This window comes from Lactuca saligna, chromosome 7, assembly GCF_052625555.1.
Source record: "Lactuca saligna cultivar CGN05327 chromosome 7, ASM5262555v1, whole genome shotgun sequence".
Taxonomy (NCBI): domain Eukaryota; kingdom Viridiplantae; phylum Streptophyta; class Magnoliopsida; order Asterales; family Asteraceae; genus Lactuca; species Lactuca saligna.
In genome coordinates, this window is record NC_136423.1 from 1969313 (window position 1) to 1991247 (window position 21935).

At 36.7% G+C, this 21935-nt stretch overlaps 3 protein-coding genes across 7 annotated transcripts; 1 reads left to right on the forward strand and 2 right to left on the reverse strand.

The window, feature by feature from the left end:
• The first annotated feature begins 12099 nt into the window (after positions 1-12099).
• Positions 12100-15005, forward strand: LOC145005224 (mitochondrial carrier protein MTM1-like). Of its 4 annotated transcripts, none has more exons than XR_013662527.1 (9): positions 12100-12488; positions 12647-12724; positions 12825-12956; positions 13066-13236; positions 13317-13413; positions 13964-14058; positions 14194-14349; positions 14442-14518; positions 14621-14677. XR_013662527.1 is itself a non-coding variant. In XM_078964286.1 (9 exons), exons 1-9 carry the CDS (start codon positions 12339-12341, stop codon positions 14751-14753), a joined length of 981 nt encoding a protein of 326 aa, XP_078820412.1. In that variant the 5' UTR covers positions 12101-12338; the 3' UTR covers positions 14754-15005. The 4 variants fall into 4 exon arrangements, 3 of the variants coding, with proteins under 3 accessions (XP_078820412.1, XP_078820410.1, XP_078820411.1); XM_078964286.1 differs by having other exon boundaries at positions 12101-12488; positions 12825-12963; positions 13163-13236; positions 14460-14518; positions 14621-15005; XM_078964284.1 differs by having other exon boundaries at positions 12102-12488; positions 14460-14518; positions 14621-15005.
• A 592-nt stretch (positions 15006-15597) lies between these two features.
• Positions 15598-16756, reverse strand: LOC145003819 (arabinogalactan protein 20-like). Its single transcript, XM_078962730.1, has 2 exons — positions 16464-16756; positions 15598-15797 (listed from the first exon to the last, which is right to left on the reverse strand). Exons 1-2 carry the CDS (start codon positions 16585-16587, stop codon positions 15694-15696), a joined length of 228 nt encoding a protein of 75 aa, XP_078818856.1. The 5' UTR covers positions 16588-16756; the 3' UTR covers positions 15598-15693.
• A 1298-nt stretch (positions 16757-18054) lies between these two features.
• Positions 18055-21152, reverse strand: LOC145005481 (tubulin gamma-1 chain). 2 transcript variants are annotated; one of them, XM_078964566.1, is made up of 11 exons: positions 20915-21152; positions 20439-20639; positions 20239-20350; positions 19749-20149; positions 19625-19678; positions 19452-19556; positions 19284-19358; positions 19145-19189; positions 18921-19049; positions 18457-18561; positions 18160-18368 (listed from the first exon to the last, which is right to left on the reverse strand). In XM_078964566.1, the coding sequence occupies exons 1-11, from the start codon at positions 21041-21043 to the stop codon at positions 18300-18302; spliced, it is 1425 nt and encodes a 474-aa protein (XP_078820692.1). In that variant the 5' UTR covers positions 21044-21152; the 3' UTR covers positions 18160-18299. The 2 variants fall into 2 exon arrangements, with proteins under 2 accessions (XP_078820691.1, XP_078820692.1); XM_078964565.1 differs by lacking the exon at positions 20915-21152 and having other exon boundaries at positions 18055-18368; positions 20439-20795.
• Between the last annotated feature and the right edge of the window lie 783 nt (positions 21153-21935).

Consider the following 21935-nt stretch of genomic DNA (forward strand, 5'->3'; position numbering starts at 1 on the left):
TAATTGTTTATTGTGGGTTGAAAACTCTATATGTTCACCAGGCTCCCAAGCCTGACCCACTCAGTTTTTATTTGCATTACAGGTAGTGACGTGAGAGCATAAGTTGGATGATTATCAAGATCTTTGGATATTAGACCAGTTGTTATATGTAACTGTTGTATGGTGTATCTTTTGTTGTTTATGCTTTTGGTCTGTTTATCGGAACATGACATCCCGAATATTGTTATATAATGAAAATGCATCTCTTGATGAAATGCTTTGATATACTTTATTTTATCATATTTTGTTTTGGGAACACATTCCGCAACTCTTTTAAATCAAAAGGATTTACTCTAAAATTATTTTTAAAGCATAAATGAAACCAGTCTTTTTTGGTCGTGATTCTGGGGATGTCACAGTTGGTATCAGAACTAGGTTTAAGAGAAGTAGGAACTTGTAGGATTTCTAGACTTAAACTTAGAATGCTAAGTGAAGATTATGAGATGAGTGTCTGTGATATTTTAGATACGAGCACTAGTTTATTTTAGGAAAGATTCCTAAAATGTCTTTATGTGCTAAATGTTATATGTTGCCATATATGATATTAGTTGTTCAGATCTACGGTTTGTTACTAACCAGATCTGGAAACCTTATGTGTTTAGGATTCTGAGCGTATGACGACAGTATTAGAACTAGCATGTAATTGTTTGGAGTAATAATGATGATTTGAACATCTATCGTGAATAAGGATATAAATTCACCTTTTTCGGTATATAGATAAAAAAAATTGTGAGAAAAAGGAGTGGATTTGGAAACGTGGACAAAAACAGGAATTAAATACCTGTAATAGAGCAAGTAACTGTTGCAGCAGCAGCACTAGAGCCAATGACATTGGCTGGGATGCAAGCCATGATTCAGGCTATGTTAGCCGAACAAAGGGAAGAAATGCGACAGATGTTCCATGATAATGATAATAGGGACGAACCTATCATGCCTATTGAGGAACCTGAATTGATTCCCGAGCAATCAGATGAAGGAAACAACAATCGCATTGTGATTCAAGTTGGGACTCGAGGAGAACGAAGGAAAGACCCGAAAAGGGGAAACAACAAGGACGGACGAATGTATAAGAATTTCTTGGGCGCCAAGCCGCCAAGTATTTCTGGAAGCCCAAATTCTGTTGAGATTATGGATTGGATCTCCGAAATGGAGGTGGTATTTGAAATTTGCGACTGTAGCATCAAACATAAGATTGTCTTTGCAGTTAGACAACTGAAGTCGGAGTCTTGAGCTGGTGGAAGTTGTTGGCAGATACTATGCCATGAGGAGAATCTCTGAAAATGTCATAGGAGGAGTTCTTGGAACAATTAAGGGTACAACATTGTTCAGAGATACATCTGATTGATCTGAACAATGAGTTCCAAAACTTGAAGAAGGGGAGAATGAGCATAGATGACTATGCTACTGCATTCACTGAGAGAATGAAGTTATTTCCATACCTAGTGCCAACGGAACTCTCCAAGATTGAGAGGTTCGCTAATGGACTGTCTGCCGACTTTGGCCCGACAGTCAAGATGGCAACCACTCTGAAAACAGTTGTTCGAGCAGCTAAGAATGTGGAGGCCCAGCATAAGGAAAAGGTTCTGGAAAGGATAGAGGTTGGTGAAAAGAGGAAGTTTGATGGACCTTCAGGGTCCAACAAGAAAAACAAGTTCTCGAAGTCTAGTTAGAGAGGAGGAGGAGGCGAAGCGAATTGGTGCAACAAATATAAGAAGAAGCATCATGAAAAATGTGAGGTAGTGGCCACATGTTTTAAATGTGGAAAGCCAGGGAACTATGCCAACGAATGCACCCCCGCCAAGAAAGTTTGTTATGGTTGCGGTGAGGAGGGTCACATCTCGAGGGATTGTCCGAAAAAAGAGGGAGGCAACAAAACACAACATTCCGCCAAGGCCGAAGGTGAGAACATTCCATATGACACTGGAAGTTGCTAAAGATGAAGTTGATGTCTCTTCAGGTACCTTTCTCATAAACAAATTACCTGCCTAAATTTTATTTGATTATGGAGCCAACTACTACTTTATTTCGCATGAATTTGGTAGAAAACTAACTTTTTCTGTCGATAGACTAGATAATGCTTTATTAGTCGAAGTTGCTAGCGGCAAGTTTGTACGTGTTAGCCATCATATGAAAAACATCTTAATTGACTTGAATGGGAATAAGTTTCACGAGGAATTGCCTATCGAACTAAACAGTTTCGACATTGTGTTAGGAATGGATTGGCTTAGTGCCAATGACGCCGAGATATTATGCAAGAAGAAGATAGTTAAAGTAAACTCGCCTGGGAAAGAGTTGTTTATGGTGTATCGAGATAAACGCAGAGTAAATTCTGGAATCATTTCATTGATGAAAGCCAGAAAGTGTTTGGACAAAGGATGTACATCGTATCTAGCATTCGAAATTGATGCTAAGAAAGAGAAGAAGGAGGTGCAAAGCATTCCGGTGGTGTGTGATTATCCGGAAGTATTTCCCGAAGATCTTCCTGGATTACTGCCTGATCGGCAAGTAGAATTCCATATTGACTTGTTACCAAGGACGATGCCCATAGCAAAAGCACCTTACCAATTAGCACCAATGGAGATGAAGGAGCTGATGACGCAACTTCAGGAGTTATTGGACAAAGGTTTCATTAGACCTAGTTCATCACCATGGGGAGCTCCGGTGTTGTTTGTAAAGAATAAGGATGGGAGAATGAGAATGTGCATCGATTACAGAGAGTTGAACAAGGCAACGATAAAGAATATATATCCATTGCCAAGAATTGATGACCTATTCGATCAGCTTCAAGGCTCACGTTATTCTTCAAATATCGACTTAAGGTCAGGATATCATCAACTGAAAGTAAGAGAGCATGATATCAAGAATACTGCATTCAGAACGCGATATGGACACTACGAGTTCTTGGTTATGTCATTTGGATTAACCAATGCTCCAGCAGCATTCATGGATTTAATGAACAGGGTTTGTAAACCGATCCTAGATAAATCTGTGATAGTGTTCATTGATGACATTCTAATTTACTCAAAAAGCCAAGAGGAGCATGGCAGACACTTGCGGGAATTTTAGAAGTATTGAAGAAGGAGAAGTTGTATGCAAAGTTCTCCAAATGTGATTTTTGGATTCGAGAAGTCCAATTCTTGGGTCACGTGGTCAACCAAGAAGGGATAATGGTTGATCCAGTCCCTCACAGCGGGATCAAATAATCTCAGATGGAAGGATTCGATTTTGTTGCGCAGCTCTCGTCTGAGTCTAACCGTTGCAGGAATGAATCTTTTACTCGAAGGATTATCTGATCCATTCGTTGGGTTGGGTGTTCAGCACCGTGACGTGATAAGAGGAAGCATTCAGTAAGTAGCAACGAAGAGATAACACTAGGAGTGAATGGATATTTAATTATAGCAAAGGGTTGTTCCACACAGAGATATAAAAGGTTGCTGCTTATGGAAAGTTTCCTTGGGAAGGCCAGTGACCGCGCAAGGTAATGGTTGGACCTTAGGAGGTCAAGTGTAGCGGTCCTTTCGGGGATCGAACTGAGCAGAAAAGTTTAAGAGTTGTATAAGAACGGTTATAAGCTTTCAGGCTGGCTTGGAGTGGGTATTATAACCCATGAGAATTACCTGAGATATGTTTCCGCAGAAGACTTTGAGGAAGAATTCTAGTTTAAGTGGGGGAGAGTTGTAACACACAGTTTTGAAAGTACCTGGTTATGATCTTGGAAGCCAAAGGGTAGGGTGATTCGATCTTTTATGGGTCTTGGGTTTATTTGGAAGGTTTTAAACTTGGAGGTATGGCTAGGAATGTAGGTTTTCCCACCACCTTTTCATGAATATAAAGTTCGTCGAAAGCGACTTAGAACAAGGAAGTTATAGTACTTTGAAGTTGTTGGAAAAATTGGTCCTTAAATGGAAATGTTTGGCAAGTAAGTACCATGCATGCAAGGTGGTAGGCGTGAAGGTACGCCCAGCATAAGCTGGATTACGCCCAATGTATAAGGGCAAATGGACGCCGGTGCAAAGAGGCGTACGCCCAACGTACACTCAGAGTCCCTAAACCCTAATTTTTAGGGTATGTCACTATATAAAGAACATAACACCCTAGATATCAGCCTCCCTCTCATCTTTAGACAGCCACCACGAAACCCTAATCCTCCCTTGAGTGTTCTTGGAGTTTTGGAGGCCATTAGAGAGCATCTTGGTGTTGTGAGACCATTTTTCAAGCAAATGAAGGGTATAGAAAAGTGGTAGATCAAATGGGAAGCAGTAGATCTAAGATTGTGGTTCCATTTCAGATCATTTTAAGGTATAAATTCTGAAACTTTCCTTAAGAATGCTTAGATCTATGTTAATGGGGTTTTTGTGCCTTTTAGGTCCCAAGAATGAACCTTTATGACTCAACTCGTTTCCTAGGTCTAGGGTTTCCACCCTTAGTGTCATTTGAGCCCTATAAATAGTAAAGTTTCAATCTTTAGGGTTCACTTGTAACCATGCATGAGATCTAGCCCTTTTCATGGAAGTTTGTTTTCATGTTTGGGCTCATTTGGTGGGTTGCAAGTACCAAGTAATCAACTTTATGGATTAAGATGTTAGTAAGGACTTGGATATGTGATTGTAGCTTCTAGAATGGATTAATAAGCACTTAATGGGAAAAGTGACTTAACAGGGGAGTACGTTGGGCGTACATGCAGGTACGTGCAACGTACACGCCATTTAGCCAGTATGCTTAGCGTACAGAGGAGTACACCTCGCGTACTCATCAGTTATGGGCTTGGTGTGCTTTGGGCCTCAGGTTGGGACAAGTAGTGGGCTTTGGGTCTTTGCGCTTAAGTGGGCCATGAAAAGTCAGATAAATTGGGCCAAGAATATGTTTGTGCTTAGGATAAGGCCCATTAGAGGGATTGGGCCTAATTTAGCAAATTGGGCCATTAGTGGACTTAGAAAGATTAGATGGAATTGGGCCTTGTGTATAGTCCAAGTTAGAGTAGGGGTAAAAGGGTTATTTTACCCTAAGTAGAATTATTGGTTGCACTGACTGTTAGTTTTGGATAACGGTAGCTCGGGGAGTCGAGAGATCAGCAGTTCGGGGATCTGCTAGCTAGCATCCAGGGGTTATATGCAGGGTTCTACAGTCAGTTTGTAAGGTGAGTTTTCTCCAATAGAAATGAGTCGAAGGCACCAATGTTGGTCCGTTTATGTATGTTAGTGTTTACCGGATTTAGATCTGATGACGGGGATAGCCCGATGCAGCTTATATGTTCCGGATTTCGGTCCAATGATGAGAGAGGCCCGAGGAAGAGTCATATGTATGTTTCCGAGCCAGGGTTCTATGTCGGGTGGTACCCGAGGCAGTAGTGTATGTTTAGTTATACTTATTGTCTATGTGATACTTGTATGTGCTTGGTAGGGAGATAAGTGTGGGCAGGGGACCGTATCTCATCACGAGCTGAGTGTGGACGGGGTTACATATCTTATTAGTAGCAGAGCAGGGGCGGGGCCCAAGATAGGAAGGGCCTTAAGAATAGCAGTTATAGTATAGTGATTATTTGTTATGTATTAGTATGATTACATGTTATTGTTTGTGTGTGTAAAGCAGACGGGGCCTAGTAGAAACATATATGTATACCGAGCAAGGCTTGATGTCAGATTCATCCGATATCGAGCGGGGCCCGATGTAGCGGGCTAGGCCTAATGTTTGCAGTATGTGATTATGTGTAGGGTATGTGGTAGTATGGGGAACTCACTAAGATTCGTGCTTACAGTTTTAAGTTTTGGTTTCAGGTACTTCCGATAGCAGAGGTAATAGCTCGGGATGACTACATGGCACACACCAAGAAGTTTAACCTAGGATGTTTTACTCTGGTATATTTTGACAGGTGTTATAATATTTTGAGATACATGACTAATGGTTTTATATGATGTTTGGATTACTATGGTTTCATTAATCCTTTAAAAATGAAATTTTGGACCGTATTTTTGGGATGTTTCATAAGTCTTGAACAAAACACTTATTAGATACTTCACTGACTTCACTAAAACCACGACAACCTTCTCCTTGTATCCACACATAACCACATATTAGTAAACTCCATCAAATCATTTTTTGGTTATTCATAAAAGATTGGAACATAATATTCTTGGGTAAATTTTAAATATTTAACCAACTATACTACAACTCATTCTAACTGTATATATAACAATTAAATTTATATAAAATAAATCTTAATTTAATATTATTTTGTTTACTTTCCTTAAATTGATACTCGATCACAGAACGATCACTAAAAAGAAATATTAACTTCACCATCCATTTTAGGGCTTAATAATAACCAATCATTAAGCCTAAATATTATCAATATGTGACAATTTAACTAAAAGTCATACAAAGAATGCTAACTAAAGTTAGACTCGATCCTAGGGCCTTTAAAAATACACTTTTAAAGCTTCAAATGGAGGAAGACAAAATGGAGGAAGACAATATATTAATGGTAAAGAGAGTACCATCAGAGTGGGAGTGAATCAAAAGCAAGTCTGAATGTTTTACCTGACATCAGGTTATTTGAAAGAGTCAAGATTCACAGTTAAAGGAATCAAATCCATTTGTGAATTTGAATCGGTTCTAGTGTGTGAGAGAAAGAAAGAGATAGATAGAGACGGTCGGTTACCTTTAATGTTGGCGGTCAATAAGTTAGGACTAAGAGGAACTAGTATGAAGATGAACAACGCCCTAGGAGATGAACGACAACTCTGGGAAAGAGATGAATGATGCCTTGTAATAGAATGCCCTCAATAGATAAACGATGACTTAGGGTTGAGGAGTCTCGGTTTGTAGCCAAATAGTTAGCAATTGAAACTTTGAACGAGCAGATGTAATTGTGTAACAACCATAAAATTCAAGCCAATTTAAAACTTTTTAAAACATCTAAAACCATTAAGTTATTAAAATTTGTTTTCAAAATAGTTTAAGAATCAGAGTATCCCCAGAATCAAATCATGAAAATATAAGGAGGTGCATGATCATGCCTTCGCCTTCTCGCGATCCTCAGAAGTACCTGAAACATAATCAACAACTGTAATCCCGAAGCTTAGTGGGTCCCCCCAAAATACCAATGACATATAGATATAATCATATCATATAAACAAATACAAAACAACATGCATATAGAGTCTACATAAGACTGAATTGCCCCTACCGGGCCTGCAATCTCACTGGCCCACTCTCAGAACCTTCAGCATGTCTGGTCCGCCCACCCGGTCCTTCAACCTATCTAGACCGTTCTTCGGGCCTTCGACCTGATTGATATGCCCCTAGGGCCTACAGTCTATCTGATCTGCCCTGGGTCTGTTGGACTTCAGCACAAAGTAGGACCGCCTTAACCTAACCAAACACAATATGTTGACATATAAACAATCATGATCTAGTAGGCACATAATACATGCAACAACAATCATACAACTCACTACTACCTACTAATCCTCAAACCATATACAATCCCGCTACCAGCTAACCCCCATAGAATGCGTAACCATAAGTAACCATAGGTGAGATAGCCACCCGGACAGATAGTCCTACTTTAGAGCCACAACCAAACAAGGAACAGACACGAGATCCTAGGCCAAGAGTTCTCAGGCTATCTTACATGACCACTCACAGTCCCAAAGGGCACTCCATGGATGATAACCAGCAAGCACAAATAGCATACAAATCTACAAATTACTAGCATAGTAACCATCTTATAACCAGGATACATATCATAAAGCATAATGTGCAATGAACTCGGATACAAATCCGAAAAGGGCCGACATTGGTGCCTTCGACCCTGTTAGTATAGTGAGGACAACTCACCTGATACTGCTGAAGTCCCGCGGATGAAACTACAGCTGCTGGTCCAAATTGAGCCCAACCTTTCACATGGGCCTTACCTTAAGACCCAACCACCTATTCTGGTCCAAATACTTGTCATTCAAATGCTCCCATATCTCATAATCATAAAGGCCCAATTATGGCCTATTTATGACCCAAGTTTCCAAATTAGGCCCAAGTATCTCACATGGGCCCTTCCCTAAAGCCCATCCCATTATTTTGGTCCATTTACTTGTGCTTGGATAGCCCATCAATAGTCCAATCACCAAAGCCTAATAGGAAGGCCCAACTCAAGGACCAAGTGAAATTAGGGTTTTCACATGACACGACGATTAGGGTTAAGTGTTTCTTACTTAACTCATTAAGGACTTAATCCATTAAGTCCAATATTTCCTTAGGTTAATTTGCACATGATTATTAATTAATATTTGAAGTTTAATAAATAACTTCTGTGCGGTCTCGATAAATCCCAAAATTAGGGTTTCATGGTATTAGGGTTTTCCAAACCCTAATTAGGGTTTCCAACCCAATACCAGCCCATTAGTCACATGGTTGGGCTTTTATGTCAATTAGGGCTTCATTGGGGCCATTAGGGTTTCGTTAGGCCCACTAGGATTTCATTAGTCGCGCATCACCCACTACCACCTTGGGTAGTAGTGGCCAATGGCGGCTCACGGCGGCGGCCACCACCTCACGATGGTGGTTAGGGGTCTAGTCCAATGGTGTCTAAGTATCCCAAAAGCAATCCAAACACATGCAAAGTACACCGCCACCCAACACGGCGGTCGGAGGCGACAGCCACCACCCTACAGTGGTGGTTTTTGAGTTTTCTTTTGATTATTCCTACTCTATTACACTAAGCTAAACACACACTAAACACACACACAACCACCTTGTGGTGGCCGACGGTGGTAGATGGTGGCAGCCACCACCTCACGGTGCTGGTGGTGACTTCTTTCTAGATTTCGGACAATGATTGCTACATCGTACACACTATGTTACACACTCATCCTATTTTCTCGGAAAATAAACCCAACACTCACCTATGGTGGGCGGCGACAACAGTATTGACAGAGACCAGTCACCATGGTGGTTCTTCTTGACTACTCACGACGTCCGGCTACAACAACTTCTTAAGCATCTCAGAGTGGCGACGGTAACGGTGGCCATGGCTACAACGAGATGGAGAATAGAAAGGTGTTGTGGTGGCGACATGCACGGCTAGGCTTAGCACCGATGAATAGAAAGAGGTTGCAACCGGGAGTACAACAACAACAACCACGGTGACAGCTTCGCCCTTCCAACTTCCAATATAGTGTGACGTCACCCAAGGAAGAGGTTATTGTCAGTCTTCGACATCGTAGGTACAATAGCGCCTTCGTCCTCGGTGGGGCTTTCTCCGGCCGTTCACGACGTCACAGCCAGCATGGGTTGTACTGTTGTGGTGGCAGTACTCAACGACTCCAGCAAACGATGGTTTGCAACTCGACAGACGGGGGTAGCGGCGCCGAAGTTGAAGACGGAGGGTCAGGTGGTGGCGGCTGGATGTTTAAGGTGACGACCGCTCTAGGGTTAGGGTTTGAGAGGCAATGGAACAGCTTTATACCCTCTCCATTCAAACTAGGATCCATATTGACAAAACCCACCCCTCCTTCTCCTTTCCTTTCATATTAAGTCCTAAAATTACCATTTAGCCATTGACTCCATAAAATCCTTTCAACTTTGATCCAATATTTACCAAATAACCCCCACCTTTCATAATTCTTTACAATTCAAGTACAATACGTACCAAACACATCATAACTTATTAACTCCTTTTCAAAATAAATCCTGAAATTACATTTTAACGCCTGGAGATTCAATCCTTGTCATTTGGCTTCCCGAAACCAACACCCCACTAACTATCAATTGATTTTGGACAATAATAATATAAAATAATAACAAAAATTAATTCTCGAAGTTCTGGATTTATTATTTAATTCTTCTATTGTAAACGGGGTGTTACAACTTGGGTAGGGTACGTATAATACTTTGAAAAGTTGAAATTTGGAGATATATCATTTGATTAGGTGGGAAATAAAAATTTCAAGTTTATTAGCAGGAAAAAATAATTATATTGAGAAGGAAATGAAATTAATAAAATAATTAAAAATGGTTTTTTTGTAAATAACCAAAGGAAAAAATATTTGTAGAAAATATAATTTTTAAATATTCATAACAATAATAATAATCTTTGATATTATATTTAAATAATATAAATTGATCATCTATTAAATTTTTAATTCATTCCATTTTTAATTGATATTGATAGATAATCTAGTTATGCAACCTTTTATATTAAGGGTTGCATTCAAGTTTTAACAATGCAACATTTCTAATAAAAGTTATATATGGGTTAGGTGCATTGTACAATATAAATATATGAGCATTACTAAGTATTAAAGAGTAAATTTTAAAACCATTACACTAATCGAATGAAAGAGATGCAATTTTTCAAAAATACAATTTCGCTTTTGAAAATATGAAAAACTTCACGAGGTGGTGTGGAACATTTATGGGGCATTTTTGTCATGCTGGAGAAGGCATGCGACAAACACGCAAAACTCATTTACAGGATAAACCCAGGATTGCCTAGTAGGTGTTACCGGTAGCATATTTTTCCTTTTACGTAGTGATACAAATATAGAAAAAACGAAAAATTCGAATTTTTTTACATTGTATCCGAAAAAAACAGGGGTTGCCGGTGTCACGATGAGCACCATAGTGGAACCATCTCTGCTCATTTACTTTTTTTGTCAAAACTTAAAAAAATGGAAAAACCAATGCTCTCAAGATGTTATTCTTAGGGTTGGAAGATTATGGTAATTTGTGATGTAGATAGAAGACAACAAATTTCTATTGTTAGAAAAGTGGAGATGATTACAATCGAAAGTGTGAGGAGAAGTCTGATGAGAAGGAAATGCGAAGATAACTTCATGGTTGACTTGAAGAATACAAGTTCATATAAGAGAATGTAGAGTCTTAGAATTAAGATATCAAAGTAGTATTGGCGTAGTGTACGATAGATTCTCCATTTTTGTTTGTGCTTGTCGGACAATATTCTCCTACTATCTCCTAAAGGGATTATTTTGGTATCTGTTTCTACTATTTGTATATTATACATTATACATAATATATTTCTAACCTTCAACCCTCGTCACGTGTAGATTACGGAGGCTTTAGTCTTTTTTCTCTGACGCACCTTTTTTAATTTATCTCGCACTAACTCGTTGTATTCGGAGATTTTTATGTAGGACCACTTGGGGTGGGCGTGATTATAAAATTTTATTATTTATATACTTTTTCTTCGAGGGTCTTCTACCGAAACAACTTTTCCAACCATATGGTAGGAGCTGCCAACCATTTTAATTCTTACATCCTCATTATTTCTTTTATTTATGTGAGACTCATGTAATATTGTGGTCATTAATATTCTTTAATCATTTATTTATTTGTTATAGTAGTATATTTTTGAGAAAAAGATACATGTCTAATCTAATCAACCATATTCCAAAAAAAATAGTCAAGTACTAATTTAATCACAAAATAATCATTATGACATCTCCAAAATGACAACTTCATTTCAAAAATTATAATGTGCCGGCCAAAACGACGTCATTTTGAAAGACAAGCGTTCTATAAAGTCCGTAGATGACATCTATAAACCGTATGTTTTATCTATTAAAAAAAATCAGGTTATTTTGTGTTAGAAATCTTCAAAGACCATTTCCATAACAAAAGAAAACTTGAAAAAAACTTCAAAAAATTGATTCTTTTTTGTATATTCATTGAGAAAAACATGTGATATCGTAGATGGCATTTGCAAATTTTTTCTTCAAAATAACGATGTTTTGGTTGACATATCACTATTTCTAAGAAGGCGTCATCATCACAAATATCATCTTCGGCAGTGATCTTTATTTTGGTGATTGAACTAATTCTTAACTATGTTTTAGAAAATAATTTTATAAAAGAAATATAATTAAAAATATTTGTTAAGTAGATCAAAATATCACAAGTAGTATTTTTTGCTTTTGTTTTTTGTTTTTATAACACTATATTTATAAAAATAATTACAATGTTTGTGAAGATGTACCCTTTTTTTTTTTTTTTTTTTTTTTTTTTTTTTTTTTTGTTAATAGAGATACATACATACGATGTTGGTGGCTTTTGTTCCACGCTACGAATCACGCTCTCGGTCGTTCTAACACCTTCCACCGTCTTCACCATGGAAACTAAAACCAATTCAACAGCACCACAATTTCCCTCTTCGTGGTGTTTAATCAAACACTTCATCTCCATTCATGTGAACGAAAGAAGCAATTGAAGGAATGTGGTAGCTGTTCAAAGGCATAACATCATCATCATCTGAAGTTGAATTCGAAGAAAAACTTTCAGCAGATATGCCCAGTCAAAATTCTTCTTCATTTCAATCGAATCAGACAAAGTCTTCGTCGCCTGATTTCAATTTGAGTTTATCAGAAAGGGCGTTGGCCGCCGCTGGAGCCGCTTTTCTATCTGCAGTTATAGTAAATCCTCTCGATGTCGCAAAGGTACTCTTCTTCCTCGATTATTTTCCTTACACATGTTAGTTCTAATTTCATTGTCGACCTCTACAATACTCTGGTTGTGGATCTCGATGCCAATTGTATTGGTTTCCATCATTTGATCGGGAGAATTGATTGGCTTCGTGTATTGCCTGATTATGCAGACTAGATTGCAGGCTCAGGCTGCTGGTGTTCCATATCAGAATCTCCCCTCCACATGTCGTTTTGAACCAAACACAGTAGTACATTAAACCTTCTTCTTCGTCCTGATCAAACTTTTTTACGTGCTGTTCCAAGTGTGTGTCTGATTTAGAATTTAATCGGTGTTAATTTGGTTATCAGATGTTACACGATACAAAACGTTTCCCACAGTATAAAGGCACTCTAGATGTGTTCCAGAAAGTTATTCATGAGGAAGGATTTTCCCGACTTTGGAGAGGCACAAACGCAAGTTTAGCATTGGCAGTACCCACGGTAACAAGTGTGTGTGTGTGTGTGTGTGTGTGTGTGTGTGTGTTTGTGAAAGATGGATTGGTTTAGAGTTTTTGTATAATTGTTGTATGGTTGTTATTAATATTATTAGGTGGGTATCTACATGCCTTGTTATGATATATTGAGAAACTATATGGAAGCATATACATCACAAAATGCTCCAAGTGTGACACCTTATGTCCCCTTAGTTGCAGGCTCTGTTGCCCGTTCATTGGCTTGTGTTACTTGTTACCCTGTTGAACTTGCAAGAACTCGTATGCAGGTAATATTATTATATCATAACTTATATAATTTTGGTTTTATACTAACATTTTCCATTGTTTTTATTTATAATGATAATAGGCATTTAAAGATGCCCAACATGGTACAAAGCTTCCTGGAGTGTGGAAGACGCTAGTTGGGGTTGTTTCTGCAGACACCAACACAAACCTACATAGCTGTGAGTTACTTCTGTTCAATGCAAGAGATAACAATGTACTTTCATAAACTATTGAATCAAAGTTATTTGTGGTAATACGTCAAAAGCTGGTCTCAATGTATTGGCTTAACTTTTTCTTTTTATCATTTTTTTTTTTAATATCATAGATCGCAAATATTTTGAGGATTAAATGCAAGGAATAGCATTGTGCTTCCATCGATTTGTTTATTATAGCATTCTACTTTTGGTGCAACATTACTTACACGTTAAGGAATTTATACTTTCACTGCTATAATTAGGTACAATGGTATAATAGTGTTATTAGTTGGGTAGAAATATGTTTTAATAAGAAAAAACGCTGGAATTCTTGCATTTAGCCCATATATTAACAAAAGTCAAAAACTGTTACATAAATAAAGCATTAATCCAATCCTATTTATTTTAAATTAAGGAAGTTAAGAGGGTGTAAGTTGTAAACATATATAGTATACCCACACCTTTTAACTGATGGAGCAGCTTGATATGTATCTATTGAAAATTTCAGCTGAATTTGAATAAATTATATTATTAGCATTTCGTAGCTTTCGGTTCTTATGGACGGGTCTCGGGGCACAACTATCCCGTGATGTTCCATTTTCTGCGGTTTGCTGGGCTACCCTGGAACCAGTAAGTAAGAGTTTTTTTAATATATATATATATATATATATATATATATATATATATATATATATATATATATATATATATATATATATAAATTGGTGGTTTAAAACCTCAGAAGCTTCCTTTGTGTTTGTGCAGGTGAGGAGACGGATACTAGGAATGTGGGGGGGCCATGAAAGTGGTGGTGTCGGTGTTGTTGTTGGTGCAAACTTTGCTGCTGGTTTTGTTGCTGGGGTCCTTGCGGGTGCCTCCACATGTCCGTTAGATGTTGCAAAGACTCGGCGTCAAATAGAGGTATATGTTATGTTTATGTAAGCATTAAAAAAACATGTTTGTATGTAGCTGGTGGTTATGTATTTATGTTGGTAATACTAATGTGTATGTAGTTCAAATGACATTTTCAGAAGGATAGAGTCCGAGCATTGAGGATGACGACAAGACAGACACTGGTGGAAATATGGAGGTATGTATGTAACTATTGTATGTGTATGTATGTAACTATTGTATGTGTTTAGTTTTCGTTTTGTTGATTAGAAGGTTGGTTTGGTTTGATTTGATGGGACAGGGATGGAGGAATGAAGGGACTTTTCACAGGAGTTGGTCCTCGTGTTGGACGCACAGGTCCTTCTGTTGGGATTGTTGTGTCCTTTTATGAACTTGTCAAGTATGCTCTACACACCTACACAACACAACACTAGAAAACCATGCCATCTTTCCTCTGTATTTCAACATGTGTGTTTCTTGGATAATTTACTTACATTCCAAATGCCTGCCCAAAATCAGACCCACCATCTCTTGGGTTTCATTGATTCTAGTAAACTATAATCCTTCATTGCTGATTTGTTAAGGAGTATATATGTAAATATGTTGATGACAATCCATTAGAATGGACGGATTCATGAAAATAAACAATTTCATCTATCTATCTATCTAGTATATATTATCAAAAATGGAACCTAGTCTTTTTCTTATATATATATATATATATATATATATATATATATATATATATATATATATATATATATATATATATATATTGTTACCATACAACATTTTTTGACTGCCCGAAACCAATTTTGAAGCCTCCATCCTAGCAACTTTTTATCGATCAAGCGGACATGACAGGTGCACTTTTTGTAATGTTTTAACTTCTTTAAAGTTAATATAAAGAAAAAGAATTTTAAATTATAACAACAAAATAATTTTACTTTTCTTTAAATCATAACTGAAAATAAAATATAAGTAAATAAGAATTTTAAAATTTGAAGTAAAGCAATAACCAACCAAAACATGTAAATGTTATCAAAATTTATGAATGTGGACTTTGCATAGACATGAAAATAACAATAGCCAAATGAAACTAACAATCGTTGTTCTGTCTGTGACGATGATATCACTTCAGAACTAATTTGATTTGATCCCGAGTTATGTGGTTTCTGTTTTAAGTTTTGCATTTTTCAGTTTTCGCCCAACAGTCATGTTGTTTGTCCACCAAATCCATAAAAATAAAACCACACATACCAAGCAAGATTCAGTGAATGATCAAGAATAAAACTAGATGATTGCATTTGTCATAGTAATAATCATAATTATAATTATAATCTGAAGCAAAGCCACCTCATGAATCCGAAATTATCAAAACAGACCATAAGGGAAGGCGTCCAATGGATGGATAAGGTAGGTTAGAAGTAATGCGCCAATCATCAATGCGTATGCGATGCCCTGGTCAATCGAAGTCCCTACAATTACAAATCCAATTTCATTAAAGTATAGCATGTACCTAAACTTTATTCGGAGAATGTGGCAGCTCTGAATTGTGGTAATGTTGGATACAAGAAATCGAATAAAAAGAGAAAGTGTATATTGTATACACTGAACAGCTGGTTGCTTTGCCAATTATCTATGCGTTAATAACAAAAAAAAAAGGTCCAAAACTAAACAATAATCATCAATTTAAAAGAAAAAAAAAAAACTACAACAAACTTGTTAGGGCTAGTGCAGGTTGCTTGCAGTTTAGGTAAATTAGCTCCAAATCACACACAAAACTGAATGAGTTTTGCTTTCGCAAACAATGAAACACAGCTGGCCTATATCAGATCTTTTTGTAAAAACAACCATCAATTCATTTAAAACAGCGTCAATGAATATCAGAGAAGAAAATTAATTCAAAATTTTTGAACAAAATCTTTGAAAAGGAAAAAACGATGAAAACAGAGCTAAACAGGCTGTTAGTAGTTGAGGTAAACTAGCTCAAAATAACACAAGACCAAATGTTTTTCTTTCCATAAACGATGAAAACAGATTTGAATCAACAATACAACTGTGTTTAAAAAACCGCAGCAATGAATATCAGAGAAAATTGTAAGCAGAAAACTTGTTAGCAGAAGGAAAAGGGAATGGTTTACCATCGCTAGAAGGCGCAGGAGCAGGTGCCATCGATTGAGCTCCAACACTTGGACAAACAATGCCTAAACACACCGCGAACATCGCCGCCATTGCAGTCACCAACAGCATCCGATTCACCGCCATTACTCTCTGTTTTGACAAAATCAACAATGCGAATTCCCAAACGAAGTAAATCACCCAATTACGTCGGTCCCCTCCACGGATCGGAGGAGAATCACACAAATTACTCGAATCAAAACCCTAGAAATTCAGAGCTCAAATCGTGTGCGTGTGTGTGTGTGTTTCAAGGGGTGGTTATTATATACATGGAAAGCAGAGTCAGAGACAGACAGGTATCCTATTAAAAAATATTTAATATCTTTATGAAAAAAAAAAAAAAAAAAAAAAATATCTAACGGGGTTCGGTTATAAATTATTATTATTATTATTATTAAATCAATGATTTATCATTAGTTTGGTTTGGTTTTTATATGTTCAATTTATCGGTTTTATAGTTTCTACTATTTTTTACAACTAACAAATTGGTACAGAAAATAATATTGTGTGTCGGAGATGGTCTAAGAATAGACTTAATCTATTAGAATGAATATATATATATATATATATATATATATATATATATATATATATATATATATATATATATATATATATATATATATATATATATATATATATATCATTGTACAAATATTTAGTAACATACCTATATGTCCATCCAACATTTCATTGAAAAAATCTAATCATATAATTACATGGTTTCAAGTTTGAGAAATAAAACATATTTCTGAAAATATCTCGAGCACAGAAACATGTTTGGAAACACAATAATCTGGAACCCAACTCTATATAATTTAATGGATTGCTACATTATTATTTTAGTTTCTTACAACTTTATCATTTTCTCTTATAAGGCATTGAACCATACAAAAGTTCAATGAAACATCTATGTAAAAAAATTCCATTGATCTTTATGGTTGAGTTTATTCAATTGAATGTCAACTCCACCCAATTGAACTATGCATTATGATGATGTGAGTTTCAAGCAATAATGATAAATTGTATAATATTCCAAAAAAAGTAGTAGCTTTATCTGAATTTTCCATAGAGGTAGAAAACAGAAGACAAGTTGATGAGATGGATGATGCCAACGACCAAAAGGACAACAGCATGAGACGAGCATCAGCCATGAGCATGCCTGCATAAAAAGACTTGTATAATTGAACCCTGCCCCTATTCCACATGGGCTGGGACCACAAAATGGAGCAAGGCTGAACCCCAACCAATTAACCCACTCTTGCATTGCAATCCGCTTGAAATAATCTTCACCGATATGTGAAGGTTTAACACCCATTTTTGGATGTGACATGAATCAATATATCATTGTCTTTTTTTAAGGCAAAACTGTATCTAAAAAATTGCCAATATAATCCCTTGTTGGTTTCTTAGGTACCCTGAATCCACCGCTTATATGTTTTGGTCCAATTTACTTATGAAATGACATTATTCTTGTTCTCATTAATTTTACTGTTCTATTTGAGATAAAAGTAAAAAAAAAATGTTTATTGTTGCAATACCGGAGTGAGAAGCTTATGTAAAAATGGTAGTCAAAGGTAGCCAATCTGACATGCAAAAGCCAAAAAGTGTTCAAAAGATCACAACGTCAAATGTAACACCCACACCCACACCCACACATAAGATTTACAATCTCCATTTTAATGCACACGAATCAAGATGGGATGCATACTACACATCATTTTTTAGAAGCAAAAAAAAAAAAACAAAACAAAACAAAATGTTGTTGCAGCATTTTTACATAATCATTCATGGTTGGTTCACATTGCTAATTTTGGATCTACTGTCCCTGTAGCACTTCCTTCCCCTGTTAGGAGATGATCAGGATCCTGAATAACACAACACATTAAACATGAAATAAAAGCCACTGACAAAAATAAACTATAAAATTAAATAATTAGAGCAGCGAATATATACCTCCATTCCCCATTTTATATAATCTGGGGATTCACATGCTTTATATTCATCAACCAAACTCTCAATTACATCCCTTGACTCATCGAATTCAGAAAGATCATTGTCCTGTACCAAATAATACCCCCACGTGATTGCAATAAGTATACAAAAAAGGTTAGGTTAGGTTAAAATACAAGAAATACCAACATATACTTTCATTTATTTGTTTATTTATTATTATACTAATAGAATTGTAGTTTGGGTGGAATTTTACAAGTACAATGTCCTAAAAATTAATTGTATAAATGGAATAGGCAAAGTTGATAGATTTAAGAGTATTCCATGACAAACGTAATTTTCAGTGCTAGTGCTATGATGGGTAGATTTTTCAAAGTAGAATTTCCTGATAAGAAAGTAAGATGATACAAGAAACAATGCAGGTATTAATAATAAGAAATAAGAGAGTAACAGTAACAGTAACTTACATCAAACAAAGGGAAACCCCTGTATTTGTCAAGAAAGGCCTGTCGCTTTCTTAAGAGAGAATACTGACTCAAACATTTTGAGAATAGATGCCGAATTCCCGTGTAACTTGCTAACATCAGCCCACTCACCTTAAAAACCACACCACACACATTTCATTCATTCTTATATCCATAACCACTCCATCACTTTCACAAATAAAGCCCACAATTTATAAAAATCTTACCCTGTGGGCAGTTTGAACATATGGAGACTTTCTTGAAAGAGCAACCTGTTCAAAAAAAAAAAAAAAAAAAAAAAAAAAAAAAAAAAATCAACATCAGAATTTTAAAAACAATAAATATTTGGTACTTGGTTGTAAATACCTGAATGCTAGCAGGGCCCCATTCAATGAAATTAACAAGCTTTCTTTCACGTATCCGCTGCAAACTATCATGAACCTAATAAAAAAAACAAACATGAAGCATCTCACAATGTCAATTGCAACCAAAACTGTAGATTGCAAAAAAGTATGTTGACTTGACTTGACTGACCTGAGTAGGGTCAACTTCTCCCTGAATGATGTTCAGTATGGATATATATTTTGCCTGACTAGCTTCTTTTGTCCTGGCATGTGATGAAACCATGATATTCTTTGTCTGCAAAACATACAATTTTTAGCACCCATGAAAAAGCTTCACTAAAGCAACTTGTAACATTTTCTTGCCTGAAGAAGCCTTCTCATCACATCCAATACTGTGGTTTTTCGAATCATGTTAGCCTGCGAATAACAACAGCAATTTAAACATCACCTGGATAATAATAATTTTAATAAAAATATTTGTATATACCTGGCGTTCCACTGTGAGTGGTGTATACCCTGTCATAAGAAAGTGGCATCTTGGTGTTGGGATCAAAGAAGCAAGAAGTCCAACCAAATCATTGTTCATATAACCAGGGTACCTCAGTGTAGTTGTGCTCGCAGACATTACAGTAGAAACCAGAGAATTTGTCTGAGAAACAGAAGGATTTTGTATATGAAGTCTCTCTACTGCAATTCTATTAAGTGCAGTGTTATCAAGAACAACAACACAGTCAGCATTTAGTGTGAGTCGTTTCAGAGTCAAAAGGGAGTTATAAGGCTGGACCACCACATCACTTGTCTCGTTTTGGTTAGGGAAGACACTGTATGTCTGAACAAGTTTCTTGCTGTATCGATCATTTAAAGTCTCCAGAAGGTATGAACCCATACCTACAAATAACAAGTTTAATAATTTCTTTGTGTATCAAGTTCATAAAACCAGCCCTTAGCCCCTAGGTAAGTAAGTAAAAGCCCAAAACCTGAGCCTGTTCCTCCAGCAATTGAATGACATAAAACAAATCCTTCAAGACTATCACTTCCATCTGCTTCTCTGTCAATCATGTCCATCAAATCCTCCTCAAAATTCTTACCCTGCCAAAAAAAAAAAAAAAAAAAAAAAAAATCATTATTGAAATTTGAGAATTATAATGTGATCACAACAAACCAATTAATTGCTAACCTGATGATATCCACTGGCCCAATTGTTTCCTGCACCGCCTCCTTCCTTTGAGGTAAATATATTCTCGTGATTGTAGAGATTTCTGTATTCACCGGTTTGGATTCCATTAATCACTCTAGGCTCCAAATCCATAAGCAATGCTCGTGGTATGTAGTGTTGATCATCAGCTTGATAGAAAAACACATCTTTCCTGTCACCTCCCTGCAGCAAGTTTGTACACAGAAAATGGTCACACTTACGTTTTTCACTTAATTTTCTAGTACAATGACACTCGCACAAATTCCGAGGGCTCAATTTCCATAGAAACAACCGCTTCGCGAAATGCAAGGGAAAGAGAACCATCTTCCACGAATGGTCCACCGGGATCGCTCTTTTAAATGACATTTGCTCAACATAATACGCACTAACTTAAGGTAGAGTCAAATGAGACTGATTAAACCACCAAGCATAACCAAAGATACAGTTAAAGTAGTGACCTGAGTAGCGAAATCTTCAAGTATGCCGTCCTTGGAGATACCGTGTTCCAAACAAAGCTGCTTCCAGAACTCCATTCCGATCTGGTTCCCGCATTGTCCTACTTGCAGTGTTATGATTTCACGAGGCATATCTTTTGCTTCTTCTTCTTCTTCTCCGATTACTTTTATTTATCCCCTTTGTTTCTGGGTTCCTAGGGTTTCGAAACTCTGTCTGTGTAGTGTGTGTAGTGTGTGTGGGGGAGGCGGGACAACGTTGGTTTTAGAAATAAAGAGAAAAAGGGTGGAAAAAGTGAGAGCCGGCAAACGTTCGATTGACCTCCGTCTTGTTAGCGGGTGAGGCTATCATGCGCACCAAATGATTTTTTTTATATAATATACTAGGTGTAATACCCGTGTGTTACACGGGTTTCTTGAAAAAAATAATATAAAATTTCGAACATCAACGAATTATTAAAATAATACAACACATATAAGTGAAAAGTTTATTGAATAAGTGTGTAATTGAACTCAAAATACCAAAAAGAAATCATTAATGAAATGTTCTAATTAAATAATTTTTACAAATCACAAATTTCCAAATACTTCTTTGAATACAACATTAGATGTCTTTGCATTATACATTGAAAGTGCGATGCTTTAATAAGAAAAAAATAAAACAAACAAATATAACAAAACCTCTGTAATGCATGAAAAAACCAACCTTAAGTAATTGCATCAAGGAACAGTATAATCCCTAAAAACAATAATAAGCCTAAATTCTGGAAGATAGATACCTACATATGGAATTGTTTGTCCCTGAGCTTTATTGATTGTCATTGCAAAGCACAATCGAATAGGAAACTGTTTCCTCATTAGAGGATCGATGGTTGCTACTAATTGCTTGTAACTGGTATTGGTTTCATATCGATGGATGTGGATTCGCATATGAAATCAATTGTGTTCGCATCTATGAAATCAGTTCGCATATGACAAGAATTGAGTTCGCATTTGGTTTTGTGGGTCAAAACAGTTCGCATAAGAA

Excerpts from the sequence above, each read along its gene's own strand:
- LOC145005224 (XM_078964284.1), top strand. The coding sequence starts at position 12,339 with ATGCCCAGTCAAAATTCTTCTTCATTTCAATCGAATCAGACAAAGTCT. Across the intron at positions 13,237-13,316 it reads TTGCAAGAACTCGTATGCAG|GCATTTAAAGATGCCCAACA; the intron begins GTAATATTATTA and ends TAATGATAATAG. Across the intron at positions 13,414-13,963 it reads CAACACAAACCTACATAGCT|CATTTCGTAGCTTTCGGTTC; the intron begins GTGAGTTACTTC and ends TTATATTATTAG.
- LOC145003819 (XM_078962730.1), bottom strand. The coding sequence starts at position 16,587 with ATGGCGGTGAATCGGATGCTGTTGGTGACTGCAATGGCGGCGATGTTC. Across the intron at positions 15,798-16,463 it reads TCCTGCGCCTTCTAGCGATG|GGACTTCGATTGACCAGGGC; the intron begins GTAAACCATTCC and ends TTGTAATTGTAG.
- LOC145005481 (XM_078964565.1), bottom strand. The coding sequence starts at position 20,780 with ATGGTTCTCTTTCCCTTGCATTTCGCGAAGCGGTTGTTTCTATGGAAA. Across the intron at positions 20,351-20,438 it reads GGGCCAGTGGATATCATCAG|GGTAAGAATTTTGAGGAGGA; the intron begins GTTAGCAATTAA and ends TTTTTTTGGCAG. Across the intron at positions 19,190-19,283 it reads GGGGCCCTGCTAGCATTCAG|GTTGCTCTTTCAAGAAAGTC; the intron begins GTATTTACAACC and ends TTTTTTGAACAG.